General features: G+C 39.9%; 1 protein-coding gene across 1 annotated transcript; it reads left to right on the top strand.

Moving 5' to 3' along the window:
* Positions 1–945: 945 nt before the first annotated feature.
* Positions 946–25940, top strand: LOC109894928 (neuropeptide FF receptor 1-like). Its single transcript, XM_020488587.2, has 3 exons — positions 946–1364; positions 20164–20263; positions 20617–25940. The coding sequence occupies exons 1-3, from the start codon at positions 986–988 to the stop codon at positions 21635–21637; spliced, it is 1500 nt and encodes a 499-aa protein (XP_020344176.1). The 5' UTR covers positions 946–985; the 3' UTR covers positions 21638–25940.
* The last annotated feature ends 1691 nt before the right edge of the window (positions 25941–27631 follow it).

The following is a 27631-nucleotide window of genomic DNA, read 5'->3' as shown; positions in this document are numbered from 1 at the left end:
GCCTGAGAGAATGGCATAAGAAAGTAGTCGAGACGACTAGCTTGATTAAGCCTCCGCCATGTATATCTCACTTGGTCAGGGTATTTAAGTCTCCATTTTAGAGTGGACTTTTATTATCCCCAGCACAAAGTGCACCTGTGTAATTATCATGCTGTTTAATCAGTTTCTTGAAATGCCACACCTGTCAGGTGGATGAATTATCTTGGCAAAGGAGATATGCTTACTAACAAATTTGTGAACACAACTTTTTGTGCATACAGTATGGAACATTTCTGGGATATTTTATTTCAGCTCATGAAACATGGGACCAACACTTTACATGTTGCATTTATATTTTTGTTTAGTATAAGTAGGCTATGAAAAATTCTTACACAAATTACAGAAAAATTCAAAGCACTGGAGATACACTGTGTGAAGATGAATTTTATTGCATTCAATGCATCTTCATTTATACCTTTTAAATGTGCGATTCTGTTACTTGTGTGTTAATTGGGCCCAAAACGGTTTCATTGTTCAAACCATTCCACATATTTAAACATTTACCATCAACTTCATCTTCAACAGTCAGTCGTTTGTTGTCAATTTGAGTGTGTTCAGGTGTGTTGACCTTTGAGTGTGTTAATTGGTCTGTGTCTTGAAAGGTTGTCTATTTGAACAGTGGGAGGGAGATGTAGACATGATATATGCTCTGCAGCAACAGTTTTTGTTGTGTTTAATAAGCTTTTAGCATGGTGTGTTTTAACTTCCTTAAAACCATCTGTTTTATAGCCTAATAAATATTTATTTGATTTTGACCATTTTTATCAGTCCAGTTATTTCATCTTGTTGACGTGCACAGGGTATGGCCAGCACTGTCACACACTGTATGGATACATAGTGAATGAATACATTATAATTTCACAATAGTTCCTGATTGTATGTTTTGGTTTGTGTCACAAGGTGTGGTGTGTTATCAGACCAATCCATCCTGAAGAAGGAAGAAGTGATGGAGGTGTGGAACAGTGGTGAAGAGGAGGGACTGACTGAACTGGAGGGCTCCTCAGACACAATGACAGCCCTGACCACCTCCAATCACCTCCTCCTCCATCACAGAGCTATTAACGACTCCAACTACACCACCACCAACAACATCACCTACTTCCCTTACTACCAGCACTCCCTCCCTGTGGCTGCTAGCTTCATCCTGGCCTACCTATTCATCTTCCTGCTGTGTATGGTGGGCAATGTACTGGTGTGTCTGATCGTGCTGGGGAACCGTCGCATGAGAACCGTCACCAACCTCTTCATCCTCAACCTGGCAGTCAGCGATCTGCTGGTGGGCATCTTCTGCATCCCCACTACTCTTGTGGACAACCTCATCACAGGTAGGTAAAACAACTTGGTTTAACTAAGCTGGTGAACTCAACTCTGTCTGAGTTTGGCGAATGCAACTGAGCAGGATAATGCAACTCAGCATCATCAACTCTATTACATCCAGTGGTGGAAAAAGTACCCAATTGTCATACTTGAGTAAAAGTAAAGATACCTTAATCGAAAATGACTCAAGTGAAAGGCACCCAGTAAAATACTACTTGTATAAAAGTATTTGGTTTAAATATACTTAAGTATCAAAAGTAAATGTATAAATCATTTCAAATTCCTTATATTAAGCAAAGCAGACGGCACCATGTTCTTGTTATTTTAATGGATAGCCAGAGGCACACTCCAACACTCAGACATCATTTAAAAACAAAGCATGTGTGTTTTGTGAGTCTGCCAGATCAGAGGCAGTAGGATGACCAGGGATGTTCTCTTGATAAATGTGTGAATTTGACAATTTTCCTGTACTGTTCAGCATTCAAAATTTAACGAGTCCTTTTGGGTGTCAGGGAAAATGAATGGAGTAAAAAGTACATTCTTTTCTTTAGGAATGTAGTGAAGTAAAAGTTAAAGTGGTCAAAAATATAAATTGTAAAGAAAAGTACTGATACCCCGAAAACTACTTAAGTTGTATTTTTACTTCACACCACTGATTACATCCCATTCATTTAACTCCATATCAAGGTGAATGTGTTGATCAATGTGAATTTAACTACAAACTTAATTCCACTCTAGAAACAATCCATGAATAGTGTAATATCCGTGACACATAAATATCAGACCTAAAGATTGAGTCAGATCCATTTCCACTCAGGTCTGGTATGTAGATATTAAAGTAATTTGTGAATTGAATGACTCATCAAAAAGAAAGCACATAAGCAAACAATTATAATTAACTAAGTATATCAGGTGACTATTAATATGTTATTGTTCATAGACTGGGTTTAGATTTTGGAGGGACCAATGGATGCCCATAAGCATTAAAAATGTTATACTTGTCCACTATCTTTTTGTCAACCCAAGACCAATGTGAATGCCAATTCAAATCCTGCCTGTGCATATAATTAACATGACATTGCTAGAAAGTGAATTAGATAATATGATTAATTAATTAATCCTCATATTAAAATGTCCATGCATAGTTGATGCCACATGTTTGTCATGAATTTCCTTTCATTAATCTGATGACTGTTATTTATTTAATTAACTAACTATGTTTAATTGTTACCCAATTGAATTAATCATGTAACAATTAACTCATTAGAATTCGGGGCACCACTAGAGCAGTTCTAGAGTTACCTTCTCCCGAATTAAACTCTAAAGGTCTTTACCTATGGGGCAGCAGGTAGCCTAGTGGTTAGAGCATTGGGCCAGTAACCGAAAGGTTGTTAGATCAAATACTCGTTCTGCCCCTGTTCCTAGGCTGTCATTGGAAATGAGAATTTGTTCTTAACCTGTCTAGGACTGGGGAACCCCGTTCCGCTAGCGGAACCCCTCGCCAACAGCCAATGAAATTGCATGGCGCCAAATACAAATCAACAGAAATCTCATAAATCAAATTTATCAAACATACAAGTATTAGGCACCATTTTAAAGAAAAGTCTCGTTAATCCAGCCACAGTGTCTGATTTCAAAATGCTTTACATACAATTAATCACTAACCTTTGATCTTCATCAGATGACACTCATAGGACTTTATGTTACACAATGCATGTATGTTTTGTTCGGTAAAGTTCATATTTATATCCAAAAATCTTATTTTACATTGGCGTTCAGTAGTTCCAAAACATGCAGTGATATTGCAGAGAGCCACATGAATTCACAGAAATACTCATTATAAATGTTTATGAAAATTCAACTGTTATGCATGGAACTTTAGATACACTTCTCCTTAATGCAACCGCTGTGTCAGATTTCTAAAAACCTTTACGGAAAAAACATAATCTGAGAACGGCGCTCAGAGCCCAAACCAGCCAAAAGAAATATCCACCATGTTGCGCAGTCAACATTAGTCATAAATAGTATTATGAATATTCACTTACCTTTGATGATCTTCATCAGAATGCACTCTCAGGAATCGCAGTTCCACAATACATTTTTGTTTTGTTCGATAATGTCTATTTATGTCCATTTATGTCCAAATAGCTTCTTTGTTAGGGTGTTTGGTAAACAAATCCAAAATCGCTTTCAGGTCCAGCCGGACGAAAGGTTCAAAGTTATATTACAGGTCGAAGAAACTTGTTAAACTAAGTATAGAATCAATCTTTAGGATGTTTTTATCATAAATGTTCAATACTGTTCCAACCAGAGAATTCCATTGTCTGGAGAAAAGCAATGGAAAGAGAGCTACCTGTCATGTGAAATGCGCGTGACTGAGAATGAGGCTGCTGGCAGACCCCTTAGTCAAACAGCTCGCATAAGGGCCCCCTTCACTGTAGAAGCCTGAAACAACGTTCTAAAGACGGTTGACATCTAGTGGAAGCCTTAGGAAGTGCAAAATAACCCATATCCCACTGTGAATTCGATAGGGGCTGAGTTCAAAAACTACAAACCTCAGATTTCCCACTTCCTGTTAGGATTTTTGCCAGCCATATGAGTTCTGTTGAATGATGTCACAGACATCATTCAAACAGTTTTAGAAACTTCAGAGTGTTTTCTATCCAATACTAATAATAATATACATATATTAGCATCTGGGACTGAGTAGGAGGCAGTTCACTCTGGGCACGCTATTCATCCAAAAGTGAAAATTCTGCCCCCTATTCCAAAGAAGTTTTTAACTGACACGCCTAGTTAAAAACAAATAAAACAACTATCACATCCATAAACAGTCAACTTATTAACCATAACCTCATATAATATCATCCTTCTGAACAGTTGTATCCTTGCATCTGCAAAAACCTGAGCCTTACTGATGATTCAGTACTACACAACTTGGTTTAATTATTTATTTACTAGCTAACTAAATAGTAACACAGGATAGACATACACACTTAATACATAAGAAACAGGTCCCTAGTGGACTGACAACAATATGGCTGCTTGTTACAAAAGACATGGAGAGAAAGGAAGAGAGGGACAGAGACACTTAACGTTGCTACATTTAGAAACTAGTCTCACTTATACTTTACACATGAACCACCACTTGCTTGGAGAAAAATCATGAATGTATTCACGTGAAAAATGCCTTTTGTTTCCCGTGTTGTTCGCTGTGTATCTATCTGAACCGGGCAACCTTGGAAAGGGGGTTGGGCCTTTTCTCAGAACGCTTCTAAGGCCTTGATTGTCAAAAAGGTGTCCCCACACATCTTCTAATGTTGTTCTCCAGTCATCCGGTATCCGGTGACTTGTTGTGTAGTCCTGAACAGAACTACAAGTTTATTCCCGTCCAATTCGCCCTGAAAGAAATATGTATGAATCAAATACATTATACATTTAAAATGTTTGTACATGTTTATTTTTTATATTCTAAACAGAGGACAGGTAACTAAGTGGCGCAGCGGTCAGAGGCACTGCATCTCAGTGCTAGAGGCGTCACTACTAGCACCAGGGTCAGCGCACTCTCAAATGTTGTTTTTGCCATCATTGTAAGCCTGCCACGCACACACTATATGATACATTTATTAAACATAAGAATGAGTGTTAGTTTTTGTCACAACCCGGCTCGTGGTAAGCGACAAAGAGCTCTTCTAGGACCAGGGTACAAATAATAATATAATCAATAATTTTGCTCTTTATTTAGCCATCTTACATACAAAACCTTATATGTTCATCAAAAATTGTGAATAACTCACCACAGGTTAATGAGAAGGGTGTGCTTGAAAGCATGCACATAACTGTTAAATTGGAATCTGTCTTAAATCATTTTCCACGCACAATCTGTGCCTGTATTTAGTTTTCATGCTAGTGAGGGCCGAGAATCCACTATCACATACAGTTGAAGTCGGAAGTTTACATGTAATTTAGGTTGGAGTCATTAAAACTTGTTTTTCAACCACTCCACAAATTTCTTAACAAACTATAGTTTTGGCAAGTCGGTTAGGACATCTACTTTGTGCATGAATTTTTCCATCAATTGTTTACAGATTATTTCACGTATAACTCACTGTATCACAATTCCAGTGGGCCAGAAGTTTACATACACTAAGTTGACTGTGCCTTTAAACAGCTTGGAAAATTCCAGAAAATGATGTAATGGCTTTAGAAGCTTCTGATAGGCTAATTGACAACATTTGAGTCAATTGGAGGTATACCTGTGGATGTATTTCAAGGCCTACCTTCAAACTCAGTGGCTCTTTGCTTGACATCATGGGAAAATCAAAAGAAATCAGCCAAGACCTCAGAAAAAATTGTAGACCTCCACAAGTCTGGTTCATCCTTGGGAGCAATTTCCAAACTCCTGAAGGTACCAATTTTGTCTGTATAAACAATTGTACGCAAGTATAAACACCATGGGACCACGCATCCGTCATACCGCTCAGGAAGGAGATGTGTTCTGTCTCCTAGAAATTAACGTACTTTGGTGTGAAACGTGCAAATCAATCCCAGAACAACAGCAAAGGACCTTGTGAAGATGCTGGAGGAAACAGGTACAAAAGTATCTATATCCACAGTAAAACGAGTCCTATATCGACATAACCTGAAAGGCAGCTCAGCAAGGAAGAAGCCACTGCTCCAAAACCCCCATTTAAAAAAGCCAGACTACGGTTTGCAACTGCACACGGACAAAGATTGTACTTTTTGGAGAAATATCTTCTGGTCTGATGAAACAAAAACTAACAAAAACTATTTGTCCATAATAAACCATCGTTATGTTTGGAGGAAAAAGGGGAAGGCTTGCAAGCCAAAGAACACCATCCCAACCATGGGGCATGGAGGTGGCAACATCATGTTGTAGGGGTGCTTTGCTGCAGGAGGGACTGGTACAGTTCACAAAATATATGGCACCATGAGGTAGGAAAATTATGTGGATATACAGTGCCTTGCGAAAGTATTCGGCCCCCTTGAACTTTGCGACCTTTTGCCACATTTCAGGCTTCAAACATAAAGATATAAAACTGTATTTTTTATGAAGAATCAACAACAAGTGGGACACAATCATGAAGTGGAACGACATTTATTGGATATTTCAAACTTTTTTAACAAATCAAAAACGGAAAAATTGGGCGTGCAAAATTATTCAGCCCCCTTAAGTTAATACTTTATAGCGCCACCTTTTGCTGCGATTACAGCTGTAAGTCGCTTGGGGTATGTCTCTATCAGTTTTGCACATCGAGAGACTGAAATTTTTTCCCATTCCTCCTTGCAAAACAGCTCGAGCTCAGTGAGGTTGGATGGAGAGCATTTGTGAACAGCAGTTTTCAGTTCTTTCCACAGATTCTCGATTGGATTCAGGTCTGGACTTTGACTTGGCCATTCTAACACCTGGATATGTTTATTTTTGAACCATTCCATTGTAGATTTTGCTTTATGTTTTGGATCATTGTCTTGTTGGAAGACAAATCTCCGTCCCAGTCTCAGGTCTTTTGCAGACTCCATCAGGTTTTCTTCCAGAATGGTCCTGTATTTGGCATCCATCTTCCCATCAATTTTAACCATCTTCCCTGTCCCTGCTGAAGAAAAGCAGGCCCAAACCATGATGCTGCCACCACCATGTTTGACAGTGGGGATGGTGTGGTCAGGGTGATGAGCTGTGTTGCTTTTACGCCAAACCTAACGTTTTGCATTGTTGCCAAAAAGTTCAATTTTGGTTTCATCTGACCAGAGCACCTTCTTCCACATGTTTGGTGTGTCTCCCAGGTGGCTTGTGGCAAACTTTAAACAACACTTTTTATGGATATCTTTAAGAAATGGCTTTCTTCTTGCCACTCTTCCATAAAGGCCAGATTTGTGCAATATACGACTGCTACGATTGTTGTCCTATGGACAGAGTCTCCCACCTCAGCTGTAGATCTCTGCAGTTCATCCAGAGTGATCATGGGCCTCTTGGCTGCATCTCTGATCAGTCTTCTCCTTGTATGAGCTGAAAGTTTAGAGGGACGGCCAGGTCTTGGTAGATTTGCAGTGGTCTGATACTCCTTCCATTTCAATATTATCGCTTTCACAGTGCTCCTTGGGATGTTTAAAGCTTGGGAAATCTTTTTGTATCCAAATCCGGCTTTAAACTTCTTCACAACACTATCTCGGACCTGCCTGGTGTGTTCCTTGTTCTTCATGATGCTCTCTGCGCTTTTAACGGACCTCTGAGACTATCACAGTGCAGGTGCATTTATACGGAGACTTGATTACACACAGGTGGATTGTATTTATCATCATTAGTCATTTAGGTCAACATTGGATCATTCAGAGATCCTCACTGAACTTCTGGAGAGAGTTTGCTGCACTGAAAGTAAAGGGGCTGAATAATTTTGCACGCCCAATTTTTCAGTTTTTGATTTGTTAAAAAGGTTTGAAATATCCAATAAATGTCGTTCCACTTCATGATTGTGTCCCACTTGTTGTTGATTCTTCACAAAAAAATACAGTTTTATATCTTTATGTTTGAAGCCTGAAATGTGGCAAAAGGTCGCAAAGTTCAAGGGGGCCGAATACTTTCGCAAGGCACTGTATTGAAGCAAAATCTCAAGACATCAGTCAGAAAGTTAATGCTTGATCGCAAATGGGTCTTCTAAATTGACAATGACCTTAAGGACAACAAAGTCAAGGTATTGGAGTGGCCATCACAAAGCCCTGACCTCAATCCTATAGAAAATTTGTGGGCAGAACTGAAAAACTGTGTGCGAGCAAGGAGGCCTACAAACCCAACTCAGTTACACCAGCTCTGTCAGGAGGAATGGGCCGAAATTCACCCAACTTATTGTGGGAAGCTTGTGGAAGGCTACCCGAAATGTTTGACCCAAGTTAAGCAATTTAAAGGCAATGCTAGCAAACACTAATTGAGTGTATGTAAACTTCTGACTCACTGGGAATGGGATGAAAGAAATAAAAGCTGAAATAATTACATTTCTCTACTATTATTCTGACATTTCACATTCTTATAAAAAAGTGGTGATCCTAACTGACCTAAGACAGGGAATTTTTACGAGGATTAAATGTAAGGAATTGTGTAAAACGGAGTTTAAATGTATTTGGCTAAGGTGTATGTAAACTTCCGACTTCAACTGTAGGTACGTGGTTGCAAAGGGCATCAGTGTCTTAACAGCGCAATTTGCCAAGGCAACTGAGCACAGTCCTATCCAGAAATCTGGCAGTGGCTACTGATTAAATTATATTTTCACAGAATCGATTGTTGCAATTTCGATGAGGTCCTCTTGTGTCGTCCGTTTCGGGAAAGTACCTGCGTAATTGCACACCCAGCTCATTCAGGTGCTTCGCTATATAACATTTGACATTGTCCGTAAGCTAGAATGAATTTGCTCACAAAAAATTACACAATGATGGAAAGACCTATGTGTTGTCCTTGTTAATGCACACAGAAAAGAGCTCCAACTTATTAATCATAGCCTCAATTTTGTCTCGCACATTGAATATAGTTGCGGAGTGTCCCTGTATTCCTAGATTCAGATCATTCAGGCGAGAGAAAAACCTCACGAGATAGGCCAGTCGTGTGAGAAACTCGTCATCATGCAAGCGGTCAGACAAGTTTAAATTATGGTCAGTAAAGAAAACTTTAAGCTCATCTCTCAATTTAAAAAAAAACTTGTCAGTACTTTGACGATTGTTAACCAGTTGCGACGAGCAGACCCGTATCCGGGAGCGTAATCATAGCCTCAAATGCATTAGCATAACGCAATGGACATAAATACCCCTAGAAACTTTTCCTATTCATGAAAATCTCAAATGAAATGAAATAAATATATTCAAACACAAGCTTAGCCTTTTGTTAACAACACTGTCATCTCAGATTTTCTAAATATGCGTTACAGCCAACGCTAGACATGCATTTGTGGAACTTTATCATGGCATAATGCTATGATAGGCTCTGCTGGCAGCAGGCAACATTTTCAGAAAAATAAGAAAAGCAACCAAATTAAATAATTTACCTTTGAAGAACTTTGGATGCTTTCACTCAGGAGACTCCCAGTTAGATAGCAAATGTTCCTTTTTTCCCAAAATATTATTTTTGTAGGCGAAAAAGCTCCCGTTTCTTCACCTTGCTTGGCTGAGAAATCGACCAAAAAATGCTACAACTATAACGCCAAACTTTTTTCAAAATTAGCTACATAATATCGACAGAAACACGGCAAACGTTGTTTAGGATCCATCCTCAAGGTGTTTTTAACAAATATATTAAATAATATATCCGTCGAGGCAGTTGGTTTCTCATAAGAAGCGATTGGAAAAATGGCTACCTCAGTATTTTACGCAAGGTTTTCTGCGGGAGACACCATGTGACCACATGCCATATATGGTCCCTTACAGCCATTCTTCAAGGGAAATGCCTAAAAAGATGTCACAATGCTGTAGACACCTTGGGGAAAACGTGGAAAACGTAAGCTGAATCACATTTTTAAAACGGTACATTTATATTTTCCAGTTTTGAAAATGTGAATCACATTTTTATTTGGCGTACCCCCGACAGCATTGCGCGTAACCATAGTCCCACACTATTGAGAAAGAGGAGGAATAGAAAAAAAAGAGGGGACGAGAGAAGAATTGAGACACATGTCGTACACACTGAAAGCATGGTTAGACTAGTGATCCTAGGCCCATCAGTGCACCTTGTCTGGTGCGGAGTGTGTATTGTTTGAATGGCAGCTATAAGTGTATTATATTTAGACCTCCTCCCTCTCAATACCCTGCGACAGCCTCCTCACAGGCACAGGTCAAGCATGCTCTATGCTTAACGGCCCCCTTGTCAGCCAGGATAAATAGCCCAGCAGCCCTGATTGCTAAATTATATCTTCACTTAGTCATCTATCAATCACATGCCTGCATTAGGAGGAGGGCAGGATCCCACCCCCCATCCATTCCAACCCCTGACAGCCTGATAGACGGAGGGGGGGACGGGAGGGAGGAGGGGAGGGACGGGATGAGACCGGTGGGGTTAAGTGCAGTGGGGGGTGTGATGTGTGGCAGGGAGGAGAGAGAGAGAGGAAGTTTCTCTTCTCTCAGAGATCCATTAGCTAATGGGTGTCTTAAGCCCTGTCACTTATCCCCACTGCCGTCACCACACACTCATCTACTATGCTTCAGAGACGGAGTGTGTGTATTCCTATATTCATTGTGACTTCAAGTGACCCTAACAGTCTATACCCTAACAGTCTACGACTTTGACAATTTTTTGCACATTATTCTATTTAAAAGTCTGCAAACTCTGTCTGTTTGGTTGTTGATCATTGCTCGACAGACATTTTCAAGTATTGCCATAGATTTTCAAGCCGATTTAAGTGAAAACTGTAACTAGGCCACTCAAGAATTTTGCTTGGACTGTCTGGGAGTGGTCTGATTGTAGGGGACAAGTTTGTAATAAGAGGCACGAAATTTTACACATTTAGCATGTCTAAATAATTATGTTGGGCTATAGCGCCATCACAGATTTTGTCCATTACCCCCCCTGGCAACCATTTCCAATAAGGCCACCAACCAGCTCCATGGGGCCATATTGGACAGTAGGCACATATCCATATCTCCATAAATAAAAGGTAAATAAAGCCCAATGATAGCTTAAAATGTGTGAGGTGATGTGGAGAACACAAATATGCTGTATATTGGTCTACTTTAAAGAGTGACTGCCTTTAAAAAGCAACAACCCCTTTGAAATAAATCCCTATTCTAGTTTCAAAATTGTGTACAAAGTGTAATAAGATAATATTGGTCATGAAGTCAGTCTTGTCTAAAACAGAGTTTGCAACGTCCGTGTGTCACAACGGCCAAATTAAGGTTGGGTTTTGATTTGAAAATGTCCATTTGCCCACTAACATGGGGTGAAAAACTGCAGTGATGGCTCTCTATCCAATAACATAGACAGTGAGACAGAGCTTCCCATCAGCTCTGACTTTGTTTACATAAGACAACATTTTGCGCATTTTTGAACTTGAGAAATACTGCACCAAACAGCTTAGTTAGATATAAAATTGCGCAACTAAAACATCCTATGCAAAAATGTATTACAGGTTTCTTGTATTATCTTAGATTAATTCTGGTATTTTGAGGAAGTGAAATATGCTTCTGCATCTACAGTGTCTCATGGGGGACAAACATCATTAATCAATCGTGGAATCGATTAGGAAACACACCTGATATAGTGACCCAAATTCGTTTTTTTGTAATGTCCTCATGCCTTGTTACAATATTTTACATGTATAGTAAACACTCTAAAAACTGATATACAGTGCCTTGCGAAAGTATTCGGCCCCCTTGAACTTTGCGACCTTTTGCCACATTTCAGGCTTCAAACATAAAGATATAAAACTGTATTTTTTTGTGAAGAATCAACAACAAGTGGGACACAATCATGAAGTGGAACGACATTTATTAGATATTTCTAACTTTTTTAACAAATCAAAAACTGAAAAATTGGGCGTGCAAAATTATTCAGCCCCCTTAAGTTAATACTTTGTAGCGCCACCCTTTGCTGCGATTACAGCTGTAAGTCGCTTGGGGTATGTCTCTATCAGTTTTGCACATCGAGAGACTGAATTCTTTTCTCCCATTCCTCCTTGCAAAACAGCTCGAGCTCAGTGAGGTTGGATGGAGAGCATTTGTGAACAGCAGTTTTCAGTTCTTTCCACAGATTCTCGATTGGATTCAAGTCTGGACTTTGACTTGGCCATTCTAACACCTGGATATGTTTATTTTTAAACCATTCCATTGTAGATTTTGCTTTATGTTTTGGATCATTGTCTTGTTGGAAGACAAATCTCCGTCCCAGTCCCAGGTCTTTTGCAGACTCCATCAGGTTTTCTTCCAGAATGGTCCTGTATTTGGCTCCATCCATCTTCCCATCAATTTTAACCATCTTCCCTGTCCCTGCTGAAGAAAAGCTGGCCCAAACCATGATGCTGCCACCACCATGTTTGACAGTGGGGATGGTGTGTTCAGGGTGATGAGCTGTGTTGCTTTTACGCCAAACAGTTAAATTTTGATTTCATCTGACCAGAGCACCTTCTTCCACATGTTTGGTGTGTCTCCCAGGTGGCTTGTGGCAAACTTTAAACAACACTTTTTATGGATATCTTTAAGAAATGGCTTTCTTCTTGCCACTCTTCCATAAAGGCCAGATTTGTGCAATATACGACTGTTACGATTGTTGTCCTATGGACAGAGTCTCCCACCTCAGCTGTAGATCTCTGCAGTTCATCCAGAGTGATCATGGGCCTCTTGGCTGCATCTCTGATCAGTCTTCTCCTTGTATGAGCTGAAAGTTTAGAGGGACGGCCAGGTCTTGGTAGATTTGCAGTGGTCTGATACTCCTTCCATTTCAATATTATCACTTGCACAGTGCTCCTTGGGATGTTTAAAGCTTGGGAAATATTTTTGTATCCAAATCCGGCATTAAACTTCTTCACAACAGTATCTCGGACCTGCCTGGTGTGTTCCTTGTTCTTCATGATGCTCTCTGCGCTTTTAACGGACCTCTGAGACTATCACAGTGCAGGTGCATTTATACGGAGACTTGATTACACACAGGTGGATTGTGTTTATCATCATTAGTCATTTAGGTCAACATTGGATCATTCAGAGATCCTCACTGAACTTCTGGAGAGAGTTTGCTGCACTGAAAGTAAAGGGGCTGAATAATTTTGCACGCCCAATTTTTCAGTTTTTGATTTGTTAAAAAAGTTTGAAATATCCAATAAATGTCGTTCCACTTCATGATTGTGTCCCACTTGTTGTTGATTCTTCACAAAAAAATACCGTTTTATATCTTTATGTTTGAAGCCTGAAATGTGGCAAAAGGTAGCAAAGTTCAAAGGGGCCGAATACTTTCGCAAGGCACTGTATGTTCCCCAGAAGTATGCTGATTACAATGATAAACTACTTTTAATGGCCAAAAGTATGTGGATACCACTTCAAATTAGTGGATTTGGCTATTTCAGCCATGTTCGTTGCTGACAGGTGTATAACATTTTATACACAGCCATGCAATCTCTGTAGACCAACACTGGCAGTAGAATGGCCTGTACTGAAGAGCTCAGTGACTTTCAATGTGGCACCGTCATAGGATGCCACCTTTTCAACAAGTCAGTTCATCAAATTTCTGCCCTGTTAGAGCTGCCCCAGTCAACTGTAAGTGCTGTTATTGTGAAGTGTAAACGTCTGAGCAGCAACGGTTCAACCGCAAAGTGGTAGGCCACACAAACTCACAGAACGAGACCGACGAGTGCTGAAGCGTGTAGTGCGTAAAAACTGTCTGTCCTTGGTTGCAACACTCCCTACCGAGTTCCAAACTGCCTCTGGAAGCAACGTCAGCACAGGACTGTTTGTCGGGAGCTTCATGAAATGGGTTTCCATGGCCAATCAGCTGCAACCAAGCCTAAGATCACCCTGCACAATGCCAAGCGTCGGCTGGAGTGGTGTAAAGCTCACTGCTATTGGACTCTGGAGCAGTGGAAACGTGTTTTCTGTAGTGATGAATCATGCTTCACCATCTGGCAGTCCGACAGACAAATCTTTGTTTGGCGGATGCCAGGAGAAAGCTACCTGCCCTAATTCATATTGTCAACTTTAAAGTTTGGTTGAGGAGGAATAATGGTCTGGGGCTGTTTTTTATGGTTCATACAGCATACAATGACAGTCTACGATTCTGTGCTTTCAACTTTGTGACAACAGTTTGGGGAAGACCCTTTCCTGTTTCAGCATGACAATGCCCCCATGCACAAAGTGAGGTCCATATAGAAATGGTTTGTCGAGATCGGTGTGGAAGAACTTGACTAGCCTGCACAGAGCCCTGACCTCAACCCCATCTAACACCTTTGGGATGAATTGGAATGCCTACTGCGAGCTAGGCCTAATCGCCCAACATCCGTGCCCGACCTCACTAATGCTGTTGTGGCTGAATGGAAGCAAGTCCCCGCAGCAATTTTTCAATATCTATGGAAAGCCTTCCCAAAAGAGTGGAGGCTGTTATAGCTGCAATGGAGGGACCAACTCCATATCAATGCACTTCATTTTGGAATGAAATATTTGATGAGCATGTGTCCACATACTTTTTAGCCATGTGACCAACAGATGCATATCTGTATTCCCAGTCACGTGAAATCCATAGACTAATACATTTATTTTAATTGACTGATTTCCTTATATGAACTGCAACTCAGTAAAATAAAAAAAAACATTGCATGTTGCATTTATATTTTTGTTCAGTGTATATTCGATAATCAGACATTTGGATAGATTTCTGGGCACTTTTTTGCCACTTATTAAAAAGGAAACAAATGTAACTGCCAAAATAAAGGAAGCTCCAACCGAAAGTGTCTTAATAGGGTGTTGGGCCACCATAAGCCAGAACAGCTTCAATGTGCCTTGGCATAAATTCTACGTGTGTCTGTAACTCTATTGGAAGGGTGCGACACCATTCTTCCACAAAAAATGTGTTGTTTTGTTGATGGTCATAGAAAAAGCTGTCTCAGGTGCCGCTCCTGAATATCCCATAAGTGTTCATTTGGGTTGAGATCTGGTGACTGAGACACACACACACACACACACACACACACACACACACACACACACACACACACACACACACACACACACACACACACACACACACACACTTTAAACCCCCTATGGTTCTTTGAGACCCCTCTTTCAAAGTCAATTAGATCTGGTCTTATAGCCTGTTACACAGAATAATGGTCAAATTGGCATTTTTATACATGACCCTAAGCATTATGGGATGTTAATTTCTTAATTAACTCAATCATAACTTTGTGGAAGTACTTGCTTTCAATATACTCTTTATCCCTTATTTACTTGTGTTTCCATTATTCTGGCATTTACCTGTATATGGCATATTTGAGCCATTTTCTTGTGTTCTCCTCACCACCTTTTAAGGAGAAGTTTACCTAAAATCAAGAATGTCCCAAGTGATTTCATACATTGAAACTAGTTGAAGTTTGCTCTCTCCCTCTCCCTGTTGTGAAGTGAGACAGCTGGGGAAAAAAACGGATCACGTGATTCGCTCTGCCGAAATACACATTATGGAGAAATACGTTGTTTTATTGAATGTGTATGGCTGAATTAGCTATTATTTTTATCAGAATTACTATCGGTTTTGCGATTATTTTATATGGCTGACTGACACGAGAGGAGATTGGTAACACCTACGCATGTGTGCTCGTTGGGAAATGCCTGCTACGTAAAAAGGGCACGTTATTCCTTTTCACAATATTCCCTACCAATGACCAAATGACACACTCAAAGAAGAGACACCCTCGCTACAATCAAACATGGGGTAGGTTTGGTAATGTATTTACTTTATTTAACGAGGCAAGTTAGTTAAGAACAAATTCTTGTTTACAATGACGGCATACTCCGGCAAAACCCTAACCTGGACGACGCTGGGCCAATTGTGCGACGCCCTATGGGACTCCCAATCACGTCCAGTTGTGATACAGCCTGGAATCAAACCAGGCTCTGTAGTGACTCCTCTAGCCCTGAGATACAGTGCCTTAGACCACTATGCCACTCGGGAGCCCCTAACATAATAATAATGCTGTAGGGTTGCTTTGCTGCCTCTGGTACTGTGGGCCTTTAAAGTATGGAAGACATCATGACATCCATCAGCAGATTATCAACGTGTTTTGAAGTGCAATGTTCACCCTGGAATAGTTCACGAAGAAATGCTGAACTGAGAGTGGCCAGCGAAGAGTCCAGATCTGAATCACATCTATAACCTATGGTGAGATCTAGAAACAGTAGTTCGTGGAGGGCATCCCTCAAACATGAAAGAATTAGAGCAGTTTACTGCCAAATTGCCAGTAGAAATATGCAGCAAGCTCATCGATGGCTACAAGCAGCATTTGTCTGTAGTTATCTTGGCTAAAAGCTGTGCAACCAGGTACTAGCTCTGGGTTGCCAATCATTTTGACCATGCCCTTTGTCTTTATTTAACTTAAATTTACAAAAATAAAATTGGTTCTGTCATGTTGGAAATCCAATACCAAGGTGTGAAGACCTTATTTTAGAATAAATAGGGAATTATTTAAGAAAAGTGTAAGGGTGCCAATATATTTGGCCGTAACTGAACCTCCACACGATGCTTTTTCTTCTCAAACACGGCTCTGTATTTTGGCCCTGCACCAGATCCAGTCCATGGTGTAACACAGAAGGAACAGCTGTATCTTTGAGTATTCTTCGGGGATCTGTCCCCATCATTTTCAATCTGTTTCATAGTCGTCGGCGTTCAAGTACTTACTACAGACACCTAGCAACGTAATACTGTAGCAACGTAATACTGTAGCAACGTAATACTGTAGCAACGTAATACTGTAGCAACGTAATACTGTAGCAACGTAATGTTTACATCATATTTGTTTCTAATTGCTATGAACAATTTTCTGCATCTGTGACATTTTGTGCCTTCTTCCCTAGAATTGCATATATAAATTGCAACCAGGGACCGAACACCAGCTCTTAAGATTTCCACGTTTCAGAACAAACTTTACCTTTGATAACTCTCTAAACTTTTGAATCAGTTCATTCTAAAGGCACTCGCACATCTGAGCTATCTTTGTTGCAGGTGCATGGTAACAGTTGAATAACATGAGAAAAAAGAACAAACCCGCACACTGCTCTTAAGCTTTGACGAAGGCCTTGAAGCCAGTATGTAAAAGCTTAATAAAGAGCAGTGATACTAGCAAGGAGGGGGGAGCTTGTTATTCTTTTCTCATGAACCAGATCCTTCTCCCACCAAAAAGTAAGGGGATGTAGTGTCCTTTTACATAGCAGGGATCCCCCAACAAGTGCATATGTGCAGCTGTTACCTATCTCTGCTCTTGTCAGATGGTCACATAAAATAATGCTATAAAATAATTGCAAATGTTATAGGTGGAAAAGTACACATTTCCTGACTCAAGTTGTCACGTATACGCAGAGACTCAGGAAGTAGGTGCAGAAGGAGAGGTTAATAACAATGCTGCAAGGCAAATGAATAAAACAGATGCGTACTGAACATGAAAACACACCAATACTGCCTTATTACTGAGGACTAAATAGAGGGAAGGTAATCAAGGTGATGATGAAGTCCAGGTGTGCGTAATGATGGGGAGCAGGTGTGCGTAATAATGGTTGCCAGGGCCCGTGGTTAGTAGACCGGCGACATCGAGCGCTGGAGAGAGGGAGCGTGAGTAGGCATGACAAAACCGATAATACTTTTGATAAAAATAGCCAATATGGCGGTACGCTTTCAGTAAAACATCGTATTTTTCCATGATTCACAGATTTCTGAAACACCCATTTCCTCACAGCGGAGAAGAGCGAGGCTTGCTACAGGGAGAAAGATGGAAAGAGTAAACTCCACTGAACTAGTTTCAATGTATGGAATGAGTTGGGACATTCTCTCAATGGCCTACACACGATAACCCATAATGTCAAGGTGGAATTATGTTTTTTTGACATTTTTACAAATGAATACAAAATGAAAAGCTGAAATTACTTAAATCATTAAGTATTCAACCCCTTTGTTATTTATGGCAAGTCTAAATAAGTTCAGGATTAAACATTTTGCTTAACAAGTTGCATGGACTCACTCTGTGTGCAATAATAGTGACTACCTCATCTCTGTACCCCACACACAATTAATTATCTGTAAGGTCCTTCTGTCGTGCAGTGAATTTCAAACACAGATTCAACCACAAAGAACAGAGAGGTTTTCCAATGCCTCACAAAGAAGGGTACATATTGGTCGAGGGGTAAAAAAAAAGACATTGAATATCCCTTTGAGCATGGTGAATTATTAATGACACTTTATATGGTGTATCACTACACCCAGTCACCACAAATATAGAGGCGTCCTTCCTAACCCAGTTGCAGGAGAGGAAGGAAACCAGTCTAAGGATGGATCAGCAACATTGTAGTTACCCCACAATACTAACCTAATTGACAGAGTCAAAAGAAGGAAGCCTGTACAGAATAAAAATATATTCCAAAACATGCATCCTGTTTGCAACAAAGCACTAAAGTAATACTACAAAACTTTATGTCCTGAAAACAAAGTGTTGTGTTTGGGGCAAATACAATACCACATTACTGAGTTTTACTCTCCATTTTTCAAGCATAGTGGTGGCTGCATCATGTTATGGGTAAGCTTGTAATTGTTCAGGACTGGGGAGTTTTTCACTATAAAAAAGAAACGGAAAGGCACTAAGCTCACGCAAATTCCTATAGGAAAACCTGGTTCAGTCTGCTTTCCACCAGACACTGGGAGATTAATTTATCTTTCAGCAGGACAATAACCTGAAACACAAGGCCAAATCTACACTGAAGTTGCTTACCAAGTACACAGTGAATGTTCCTGCCTGGCCGAGTTACAATTTTGACTTAAATCAATTTGAAAATCAATGACAAAACTTGAAAATGGTTGTCTTGCAATGATTGACAACCAATCCAGGTGGGCAAAGCTCTTAGATACCCAGAAAGAATCACAGCTGTAATCGCTGCCAAAGGTGATTTTAACATATATGTATGGCATCAGGGGTGTGAATATTCATGTATATTAGATATTTCGGTATTTCATTTTCAATATATTTTCAAAAATGTCTAAAAACATGTTTTCACTTTGTAATTATGGGGTATTGTGTATAGATGGGTGAAATATTTTTTTGAATCAATTTTGAATTCAGGCTGTAACAACAAAATGTGGTATTAATACTTTCTTAAGGCACTGTATTATCTATGATGATATAGCCATGTGACTCTTGTCTAATATGGCCCCAGGGAGCTGGGGTAATATCAAAACATATGCGATGGCAGTATAGCTTAAAATACTTATAAGGACTACTCCCAGCTGTGTAAAATTTGATGCCTCTATCACAAAAGCCACAATTCTCAAAGAATTTGACGATTAGCCGCCGGACTATACTACCTGGTGATGTCACCAGGGAAGCCAAAGCTCCACCCATGCAAAGCCTTGCTGATTAGAAGGGCCTGTGTGAATTTTAAACATCAACTATGAGGAAGTAACACTGATAAAATAAAAAAATCCCATTTTTACAGTGTTAGTTTCATTAGCCCTTGTACAATATGATACAAAGCACACTAAAAACAGAATGTTTCCCTGGCCTGCAGCCACACTACCTTGGGCTCCTGAGTGGCACAGCGGTCTAAGGCACTGCATCTCAGTCCTAGAGGTGTCACTACAGACCCTGGTTCGATTCCAGGCTGTATCACAACCGGCTGTGATTGGGAGTCCCATATGGCGGCACACAATTGGCCCAGAGTCGTCCAGGTTAGGGTTTGGGTAGGGTTCCATCATCGTAAATAAGAATTTGTTCTTAACTGACTTGCCTAGTTAAATAAAGGTTAAAGAAAAAAAGAAAAAGGAATAACTGGGTGAAAATTAAATGGGAGTATGTTAATACTATACTCTATTGACGTTTAGGCCAGGTTGTAGGCCAGATCATTCATTAAGGTCATTAATTTCACTGAACGCAGATCTTCTATGAAGAAGGGTCAAATCTATACTCCCATTTGTGCAGAATCTAACCACTCAACACACACGTGTTCACCACTGTGCTGTATATGGCCTAGTACTGTACACACTCAAGTTACACAAATTGCTGCTGGGAAAGTCTATATTTTTTATTTACAATTATTTTACAAGATGATGTTGTTGGTAATTGTCATTTATTTTGTTGACAGGCTGGCCGTTTACCAACACTGTGTGTAAAATGAGTGGTCTGGTGCAGGGGATGTCTGTAGCTGCCTCAGTCTTCACCCTGGTGGCCATTGCAGTAGACAGGTTGGTATGATGGAGATCTACAGAGAGGCAGGGGCGTGTGGTGTGAAGGAGAGGTGGTTGTGGTGAATGGAGAATAGTAGATTTGATCCATAAATTACAGACTGTTTTTTTAGGTTTGCCAATGCCTCTTCCTCTACCTCTTTTACAGTTTATTTGCTTCATTATTTTAACTTGTTTAAACTTGTTGATTGGATGGCTGGATAGATAGAAGAGACAGGAAGGATAGAGAAAGGTTTGCAGAGCTGTTGATAAAATATGGAAGTTCACACAGATTTGAAATGGATTTGCCTTGCCCCAAAAAAACAAACAGCAAGTGTTCTTCCTTTTCCTCTGTCTATTTCTGCTCTCCACAGGTTCCGCTGCATTGTGTACCCTTTTCAACCCAAACTCACCCTAATAGTTGCCAAGGTGACCATAGCGATGATCTGGGTCCTGGCTGTGGTAATCATGTGCCCCTCAGCAGCTGCCCTGACCGTGGTGGAAGTGGCCGATCACTACATGGTGTATAACCAGGACTACAACAAGACTTACCCCCTGTACTCCTGCTACGAGAACTTTGCCGACCCGAAGATGCGGAAGGTCTACACCACAGTGCTGTTCGCCCACATCTACTTGGTGCCCCTGGCTCTCATCACTGTCATGTACGGACGCATCGGCGTGAAGCTCTACACCTCCGTGGTGTCAAGAAGAGAGCCTCGGGATGCAGCACATCCTCCTCCTCGAGCCAGGCATGAGGGGGGCAGGCATCTGATCTCACAGAAGAAGATCAAGGTGATCAAGATGCTGATCGTAGTAGCCCTGCTGTTCATGCTGTCCTGGCTGCCCTTGTGGACTCTGATGCTGCTGACAGACTACGCAGGGCTGGACGAGGAGCACCTGGAGCTCCTGACTGGATACATCTTCCCCTTCGCCCACTGGCTGGCTTTCTCCAACTCCTCTGTCAACCCCATCATCTACGGATACTTCAATGAGAACTTCAAGAGGGGCTTCCAGGCAGTCTACCAGACCAACTCCTGCTGCCGCCCGGGAAATAGGGTTGAGGTAGCAGGGAGGGGAAACCGGGAAAGCAGAGCAGGGGGTGGGGGTAATGGTGGAGAGGGTGGAGGCGGCCTGAGGGAGCCTACAAGCAACCCCAATCCTCTCCCATTTGGGGCTAGAAACAAAGTGTATACTGACGGTAATGTGATGCACTCTGTCCATCTTGAGCTGGAGTTGAAGAAAAATTCTAAGGTGGGAAGCAACACAGTCCATGTTGAGGTTGGGGGGACTGGGGCAGGCGGAGGAATAGGGAATGGAAATGGGATGAACAAAAAGGGGCTACAGGTTGACGAGCAGACCAGCCCAATGGGAGTTTGTCAGGCCTGGGATCATTAGTGGGGATGTAAACCGTGGAGGTGCTTTCAGCATCCCTAATAATATTTTACGTTTAGATGTACATTACATTTACAATCTAAACGCATACTTAATGCATAGAAAAGATAGGCACCATCTTATTTTCTTTTCTTTCAGATGGCATGTGTGGACTCATTGTGAAGGAAGTGGACTCATCTCAACATTAGATTAGATCGTATAGGGATTTGAATATGTCTGACAAACTATAATCTAAGAGCCACTAAGTACTCTCCAAACACCAAAGATAGACTTGAAAAGAAAGAGAACAAAGCAAAGCAAAGCAAAGACATCAATCATGGTGATACCCTTATTCTGTTTTTGCTTGTAATATGAATTAGTGGAAAATGAATTCTGTTTTGCTCAGTGAAGATTTCTTTGAACATTGTCAGCAAAACAACGAGAGGGGATATAGTTGAGACTATTTCATGTCAACGTTTTAGCCCTAAAGTAGTCTCAATCTGAACACTGTCAACAATATAGAAGTCTCTTAAAATGTCTCAAAGAACATAATGCCTCAGAAAAAGGCAGTTTGGTTCAATTCAATCTTGAAACTTGAAGCAAAACAAATTTCCGCACAGAGGGGAAGTGCATTATCTGATACTACAGAGCACAACAAATCAAATGATATCTAATTAAATCAAAGGTTATTCATCGTATACACAGGTAAGCGGTGCAATTAAATACTGAGCTACCTCAACATTGCAGCGAAATATAAAAAATAAAAAAGTAAAATAAGAGTAATGACTAACACAATAAGTTATACGTTTTAAACAACTATTAAAAAGTATACGGGTGGAAAATAACTGTTTTGGAGAAGCAGTATTGGACTGAAATCTAGTCCCTGTCGCTTGTGAAAACAGGGACCAAACTATTTATTGATCAATACATTTGTACGTGTTACTGAACAAGCATATCAGTTTAATAAGGAGTGAGAAAGTTGTATTTTATGTAAGGCTTTATTAAAGTTTTCTGAGAATGCCCTTACTCTATAGGACTGATGAAAACGCCAAAAGGGGCTGAGTCAAACATAACAAACGCTCACAAATATTGCTAAGGGCTAGTCAGACAGTTTTTCTAACTAGGGAAATATTCATATGCCTTGCCTAGAGTTTGGTAGGACCAAATGTATGTGTATAAACCAGGGTTTCTTAAACTGTAGATCGTGACCCTATGTTGGCCCTGGGCATGTGAGAGGTGGGTCAAGAGTTATGAGAATACATATCTAATCACACATAATTTATTCTTAATTTGGGTCACTGGAGGACGATTTGGGTCACTGGAGGACGTTACACTTCTAATTTTGGTTTCAAACTTGAAAAGTTTAAGAACCCCTGGTATAAAGCAATGATTTATATATACACTAGATGACTGACGGGGTGCCATTCATGCTGTTCACAGCGTAGTAGCCAGGGCAACAAAAAAACAGAAAAGATGAGCCTCGCACATCAACGCTCTTTACCCACTACAATGTTTACTTTATGCATCTATATCATATCACTGAGGCTACCTTTCCATTATATTATGTGAGCAAAACATACAAATACAAAAATATGTAAAAACATTTTTCTTAAAGTATAATTTCTAGACAGTACCTAATGTTACTGTCTCCACTATGACAAAAATACTTAAATACATGTCATTGTGTGCTTGAAACATTTAATTGAAATACTGTAGAATTCCATTTATTCCTTTGGAGGACTGCTTCTTCTAAGGAGAATCAATATGGTCGTCCAGTGACTTCAAAGCCTCTCATTGGCCAATATATAGCATCTGCAATCTAGAGTTTATATACATCCCTAGTATAAACACTAGAGGACTGACAGGGGCTGCTGTTTTGAAGCCACTATGCAGCCATTTTTGTATTCCTCCACCATTGTAAACATTTTTTTTATTCCTGTGTACATTAGTTTTACAAACAACATTTTATTACAGACACCTTAATGCATACTTTGAACTTAAACATTTTAATACAAAATATAAAACATCAAAATCCACAAAGAAATTTTTATTTGGACACAAAAATCCAAATTTTGCAATGGCCAGCTCAGTCTCCGGACATGAAACGCATAGAAGAGGGTAGTCCATAAGTGCAGACAAAGGATTTCAAGGATCTGGAAGGATTCTGTATGTAGGAATGGTCTAAGATCTCTCCCAATGTGTTCTCCAACTCATAAAACATTGTAGAAAAAGGTTCAGTGCCATTATCCTCGCAGGGTGAGGTATTGAAAGGTATTGAAAGGTATTGAAAACGGGGGTGTCAATATTTTTTTTATAAAAAAGTATTACTTGTTATTAAACAATCTCTTTCTCTGAATTAGTATAAAATAATATAATTTCCTAAATTTTTCCAGCATACAATATAATTTAGCATTTTAATTGTTTATTTTATACGGTTATTTTGAAGGGTGTCAATAATTTCAACCCCACTGTACATCATTGGGTAGACTTACTCAGGTGCTGAAAAGACAGAGCACTAATTCAACTGAAAAGCACGCTCAGGTCAGAGGTATGACACAAAAAAATTGCTATTTTTCTATTCCATATGTCATTGTTAAGCAATGTTGTTATGGTTACTGTACCCATAGAGACCTAATTAATTTACTACTAATATAGTTTTAATGGTAATCATCTGGCAAGTCCTTACAAAACTCAATCTAGCTAATATTTTATAGAACACAAGATAACAAACCGTAACCTGATAAGACAAATACAATCTAAAAAAAGATAACAGCCTCATTTGCAACTGTTTAAATATCAAAGCGGCTTGCTTGCAAAAAGATCTGCTGAATAATGTTTGTGTTAGTCTTTACACAGTATGGTTGCTATGGCGTTATGCTGCTTGGTGTACTGCAAGCCTCCACATTTGTGTTGCGTACAGTATATTGTATTATGTGGTTTATTTTGTGGTGGGAGCTTTGTGGGCAGGAGGGGATGGGGCGAAAGGAGAAAGCATGGCGTCAACGGCTTTTCAGATTCTCCCATTTACAGACTGGAAATGCATGCAACTGTTGTTTGTTTAAAGGAAGCAGGGTTGGGGTTTATTTCAAATGTGTCAGTTTTGTCAAATAACATTTCCTCTGTGGTGATGTGTGGGAGTAAAAAACAGTGCCATCAGGACCAGAGTAGAAATAACAGATAAAAACAAGGATCTGCTGAGACCCTCGGTAAATTTAATAAATATTGGACAAAAACTGCAAAAAGCTTGTTGTCAGAACAACAAAGGATGTCCAAACTGGATTAGGTGCTGTCCAGACAGGTAGTAGCACGGCTGAGGTCTCAGGCCTGTCTTCACCATGATCCTCCTGAGAAAGAAATAGAGGAAAACAGAAGACAGGGTAGCTTTGTTTAGGCAGTGGCATGGCACCAGATAAGCTCTGGCCCAATCCTAATGTCAACCTTAAGTCCTCATGCCCTTTGCACTTTGGAGATCACATCTCACTGGAAAACCTTGAGGAATATTGGATTTTCAGTTTACCTCCTGAATTAAATTGGAAAGTGTATTGACCCAATCTGTAATGGAAGTGTTTATGCAGTATACATGATTCTATGTTGACACAGACAGAAGGCTACTTACTGCCTGCTGACACAGGTATAATTCTGACAACTGGAAGCCTCTCCTGTGAGGCAAACCTACCAGGTTGTAGTAGAATGTTTTTTACAATACCCAAATGGCATTTTGTATATTTTATTTAACGATGGGATAAGAGCCACTTTGTATATACTAATGCAGGATCAATGTAATTAACCCATTACATCTTATTATTGTCAGATTACTGTTTGTGTTATCTATTTGTAGTGGGAGTGGTGTTTGAAAATGTATGTTTATGTATCCTGATATTATTGATGTTCTGGGAGTAATTGTTTTATCATAACAAACCATGTTTAACTTGAGTTCATGTTGCAATGACAGATTAGTCCAAATTATTCATATTACAGATTTCAATCAAATCAAATTGAAAGTAATCAGTGCTATTAATTGAATCTGTCTTGAAACATGAACATGGTAATTGTGATAATTGGTTGCTATGCTACATGTAAATTGATACTCCACCATGTGTTTTAAATGGTGCCTTGCATTGAAAATAGTCTATAAAGTGGGTGGAGGAACATTGCTTAATAAATGTATTTTGAAAATGCAGTGTAAGGTGTTCTGCACTTAAAAAAGATGATAGAAGTTTTCTAATCATCCTTCTCTTAAAGATCATACCGCATTTGGGTAAACAGCGCAACTGTTCACCACAGCGTCTGTTATTGTTTTTGTTGAGAGTAGCGTCTGGCAGAATGGTGAAAAAAAAAATTGCTGTACATATTCTTCTGTTTATCCCGCATGCAATGACGTCAGAGTGGGGGACAAAACTGTTTGTTGTTTGCAGTAAATTCTTTGTTGTTGTAATGTCCAAAAATGGATGTGGCAGTTTTACCAGGGTGTACTAGCTTTAAAGCGGCAATCAGCAGTAGAAACAATAAGAGTTCGGCACGCCCTGTTTCTGTAAAAATCTGAGGGATGGGGCTAGAGAAATGTAACCACGCTCAAATTCATAGACAGAGCTATGGATGCAAGGACTGACCATCCATGGTGTAAAACATTATAGTTTTAACCATGTTTTGAGGTTATATAGTGTTTAACATTTACTTTGTTTACAAACATTGTAGTAAAACAAGTTCATATTTTGGGTTCTGATGCGGCACGACAGTTGAACTACACTCATGAGACATTTATAAGTTATATTTTTCAAGAATGTACACAAGTTGTTTGGTATTTGGTATTTATTAGGATCCCCATTAGCCGCTGCAAAAGCATCAGATACTCTTCCTGGGGTCCACATAAACATGACATAATACACAGCACAGAACATTATTAGTCAAGGACTGAAATACATAAATGTGAAATGTCACACATATCAGTACATACACACAATATCTAGGTCTAATACAGTGCAAATTGCACTACAACATGTATAAAATAGCTGTGCTTTTTGGTTTTATTGCTAGCTTGCTTTACCTAGGGTGGCAGAGAGTTCCATGTAGCCATGGCTCTATTTAATACTGTGTGTTTCCCAGACTCTGTTTTGGACCTGGGGACTGTGAAGAGACCTCTGGTTGCATGTCTTGTGCTCTACCGATGAGTGTCCGAACTGTGTGCCAACTGGTTGAACAGACAGTTCGGTACCTTCAACACATCAATACCTCCGCCAAAAACCAATAGTGATGCAGTCAATCTCTCCTCAACTTTGAGCCATGCATGTTGCTGACACTTTCACGCCATGTATATCTAAGTGAGATATGTGCTGCCTTGTTTTGGACCAACTGCAATTTACCTACAGTTTGTCCTCCTTTGCCACACATGACTACACAGCTGGGCAGTAGTCCAGGTGTGACAACTAGGGCCTGTAGGACGTGTCTGGTTGACTGAGATGTCAAGAAGGCAGAGCAATGCCCTATCATGGAGAAGACCTCTTCCCATTTTAGCAACCATTGAGTCTATAGGTTTTGACCATGAAAGCTTGCTATCTAGGGTTACACCCAGCAGTTTAGTCTTCTCTTATCAGCAACATTATTCAATAATAGATCTAAATAAGGTTTAGCGTTGAGCGAGTGGTTTTTACCAAAAATGATGCTTTTAGTTTTTCAAATATTTATCACTAGCCTATTGCTAGTTACCCATTCTAAAACAGACTGGAGCTCAATGTTAAGTGTCTCAGTTATTTATTTTACTGTTGCAGCCGACGTGTAATCTGTTGAGTCGTCAGCATACATAGACAGACAGGCTTTATTCAAGGTTAGTTTGTAAAAACAGAAAACAAATTATTGCACTGCCCACTGCCCTGCAGTACACCACACTCAACTGAATTTGCATGAGAGATTACATTAACGAAAACCCTCTGTGTTCTTTTAGATAGGTAACTCTCAATCCATAATAAGGCCTATAGGTTATGATTAATGACATCACAAGCTGCACTGAAGTCTAACGAAACA

The sequence above is a fragment of the Oncorhynchus kisutch genome, linkage group LG8 (assembly GCF_002021735.2).
Source record: "Oncorhynchus kisutch isolate 150728-3 linkage group LG8, Okis_V2, whole genome shotgun sequence".
Lineage (NCBI taxonomy): Eukaryota > Metazoa > Chordata > Actinopteri > Salmoniformes > Salmonidae > Oncorhynchus > Oncorhynchus kisutch.
This window is presented reverse-complemented; position numbering and strand designations above follow the sequence as displayed.

What these genes read in the sequence shown, in the direction of transcription:
- LOC109894928 (XM_020488587.2), top strand. Translation starts at nt 986, where the DNA reads ATGGAGGTGTGGAACAGTGGTGAAGAGGAGGGACTGACTGAACTGGAG. An exon ending in TGTGGACAACCTCATCACAG is followed by an intron (nt 1,365 to 20,163) that starts GTAGGTAAAACA and finishes TTTTGTTGACAG; the next exon opens with GCTGGCCGTTTACCAACACT. An exon ending in GTGGCCATTGCAGTAGACAG is followed by an intron (nt 20,264 to 20,616) that starts GTTGGTATGATG and finishes TGCTCTCCACAG; the next exon opens with GTTCCGCTGCATTGTGTACC.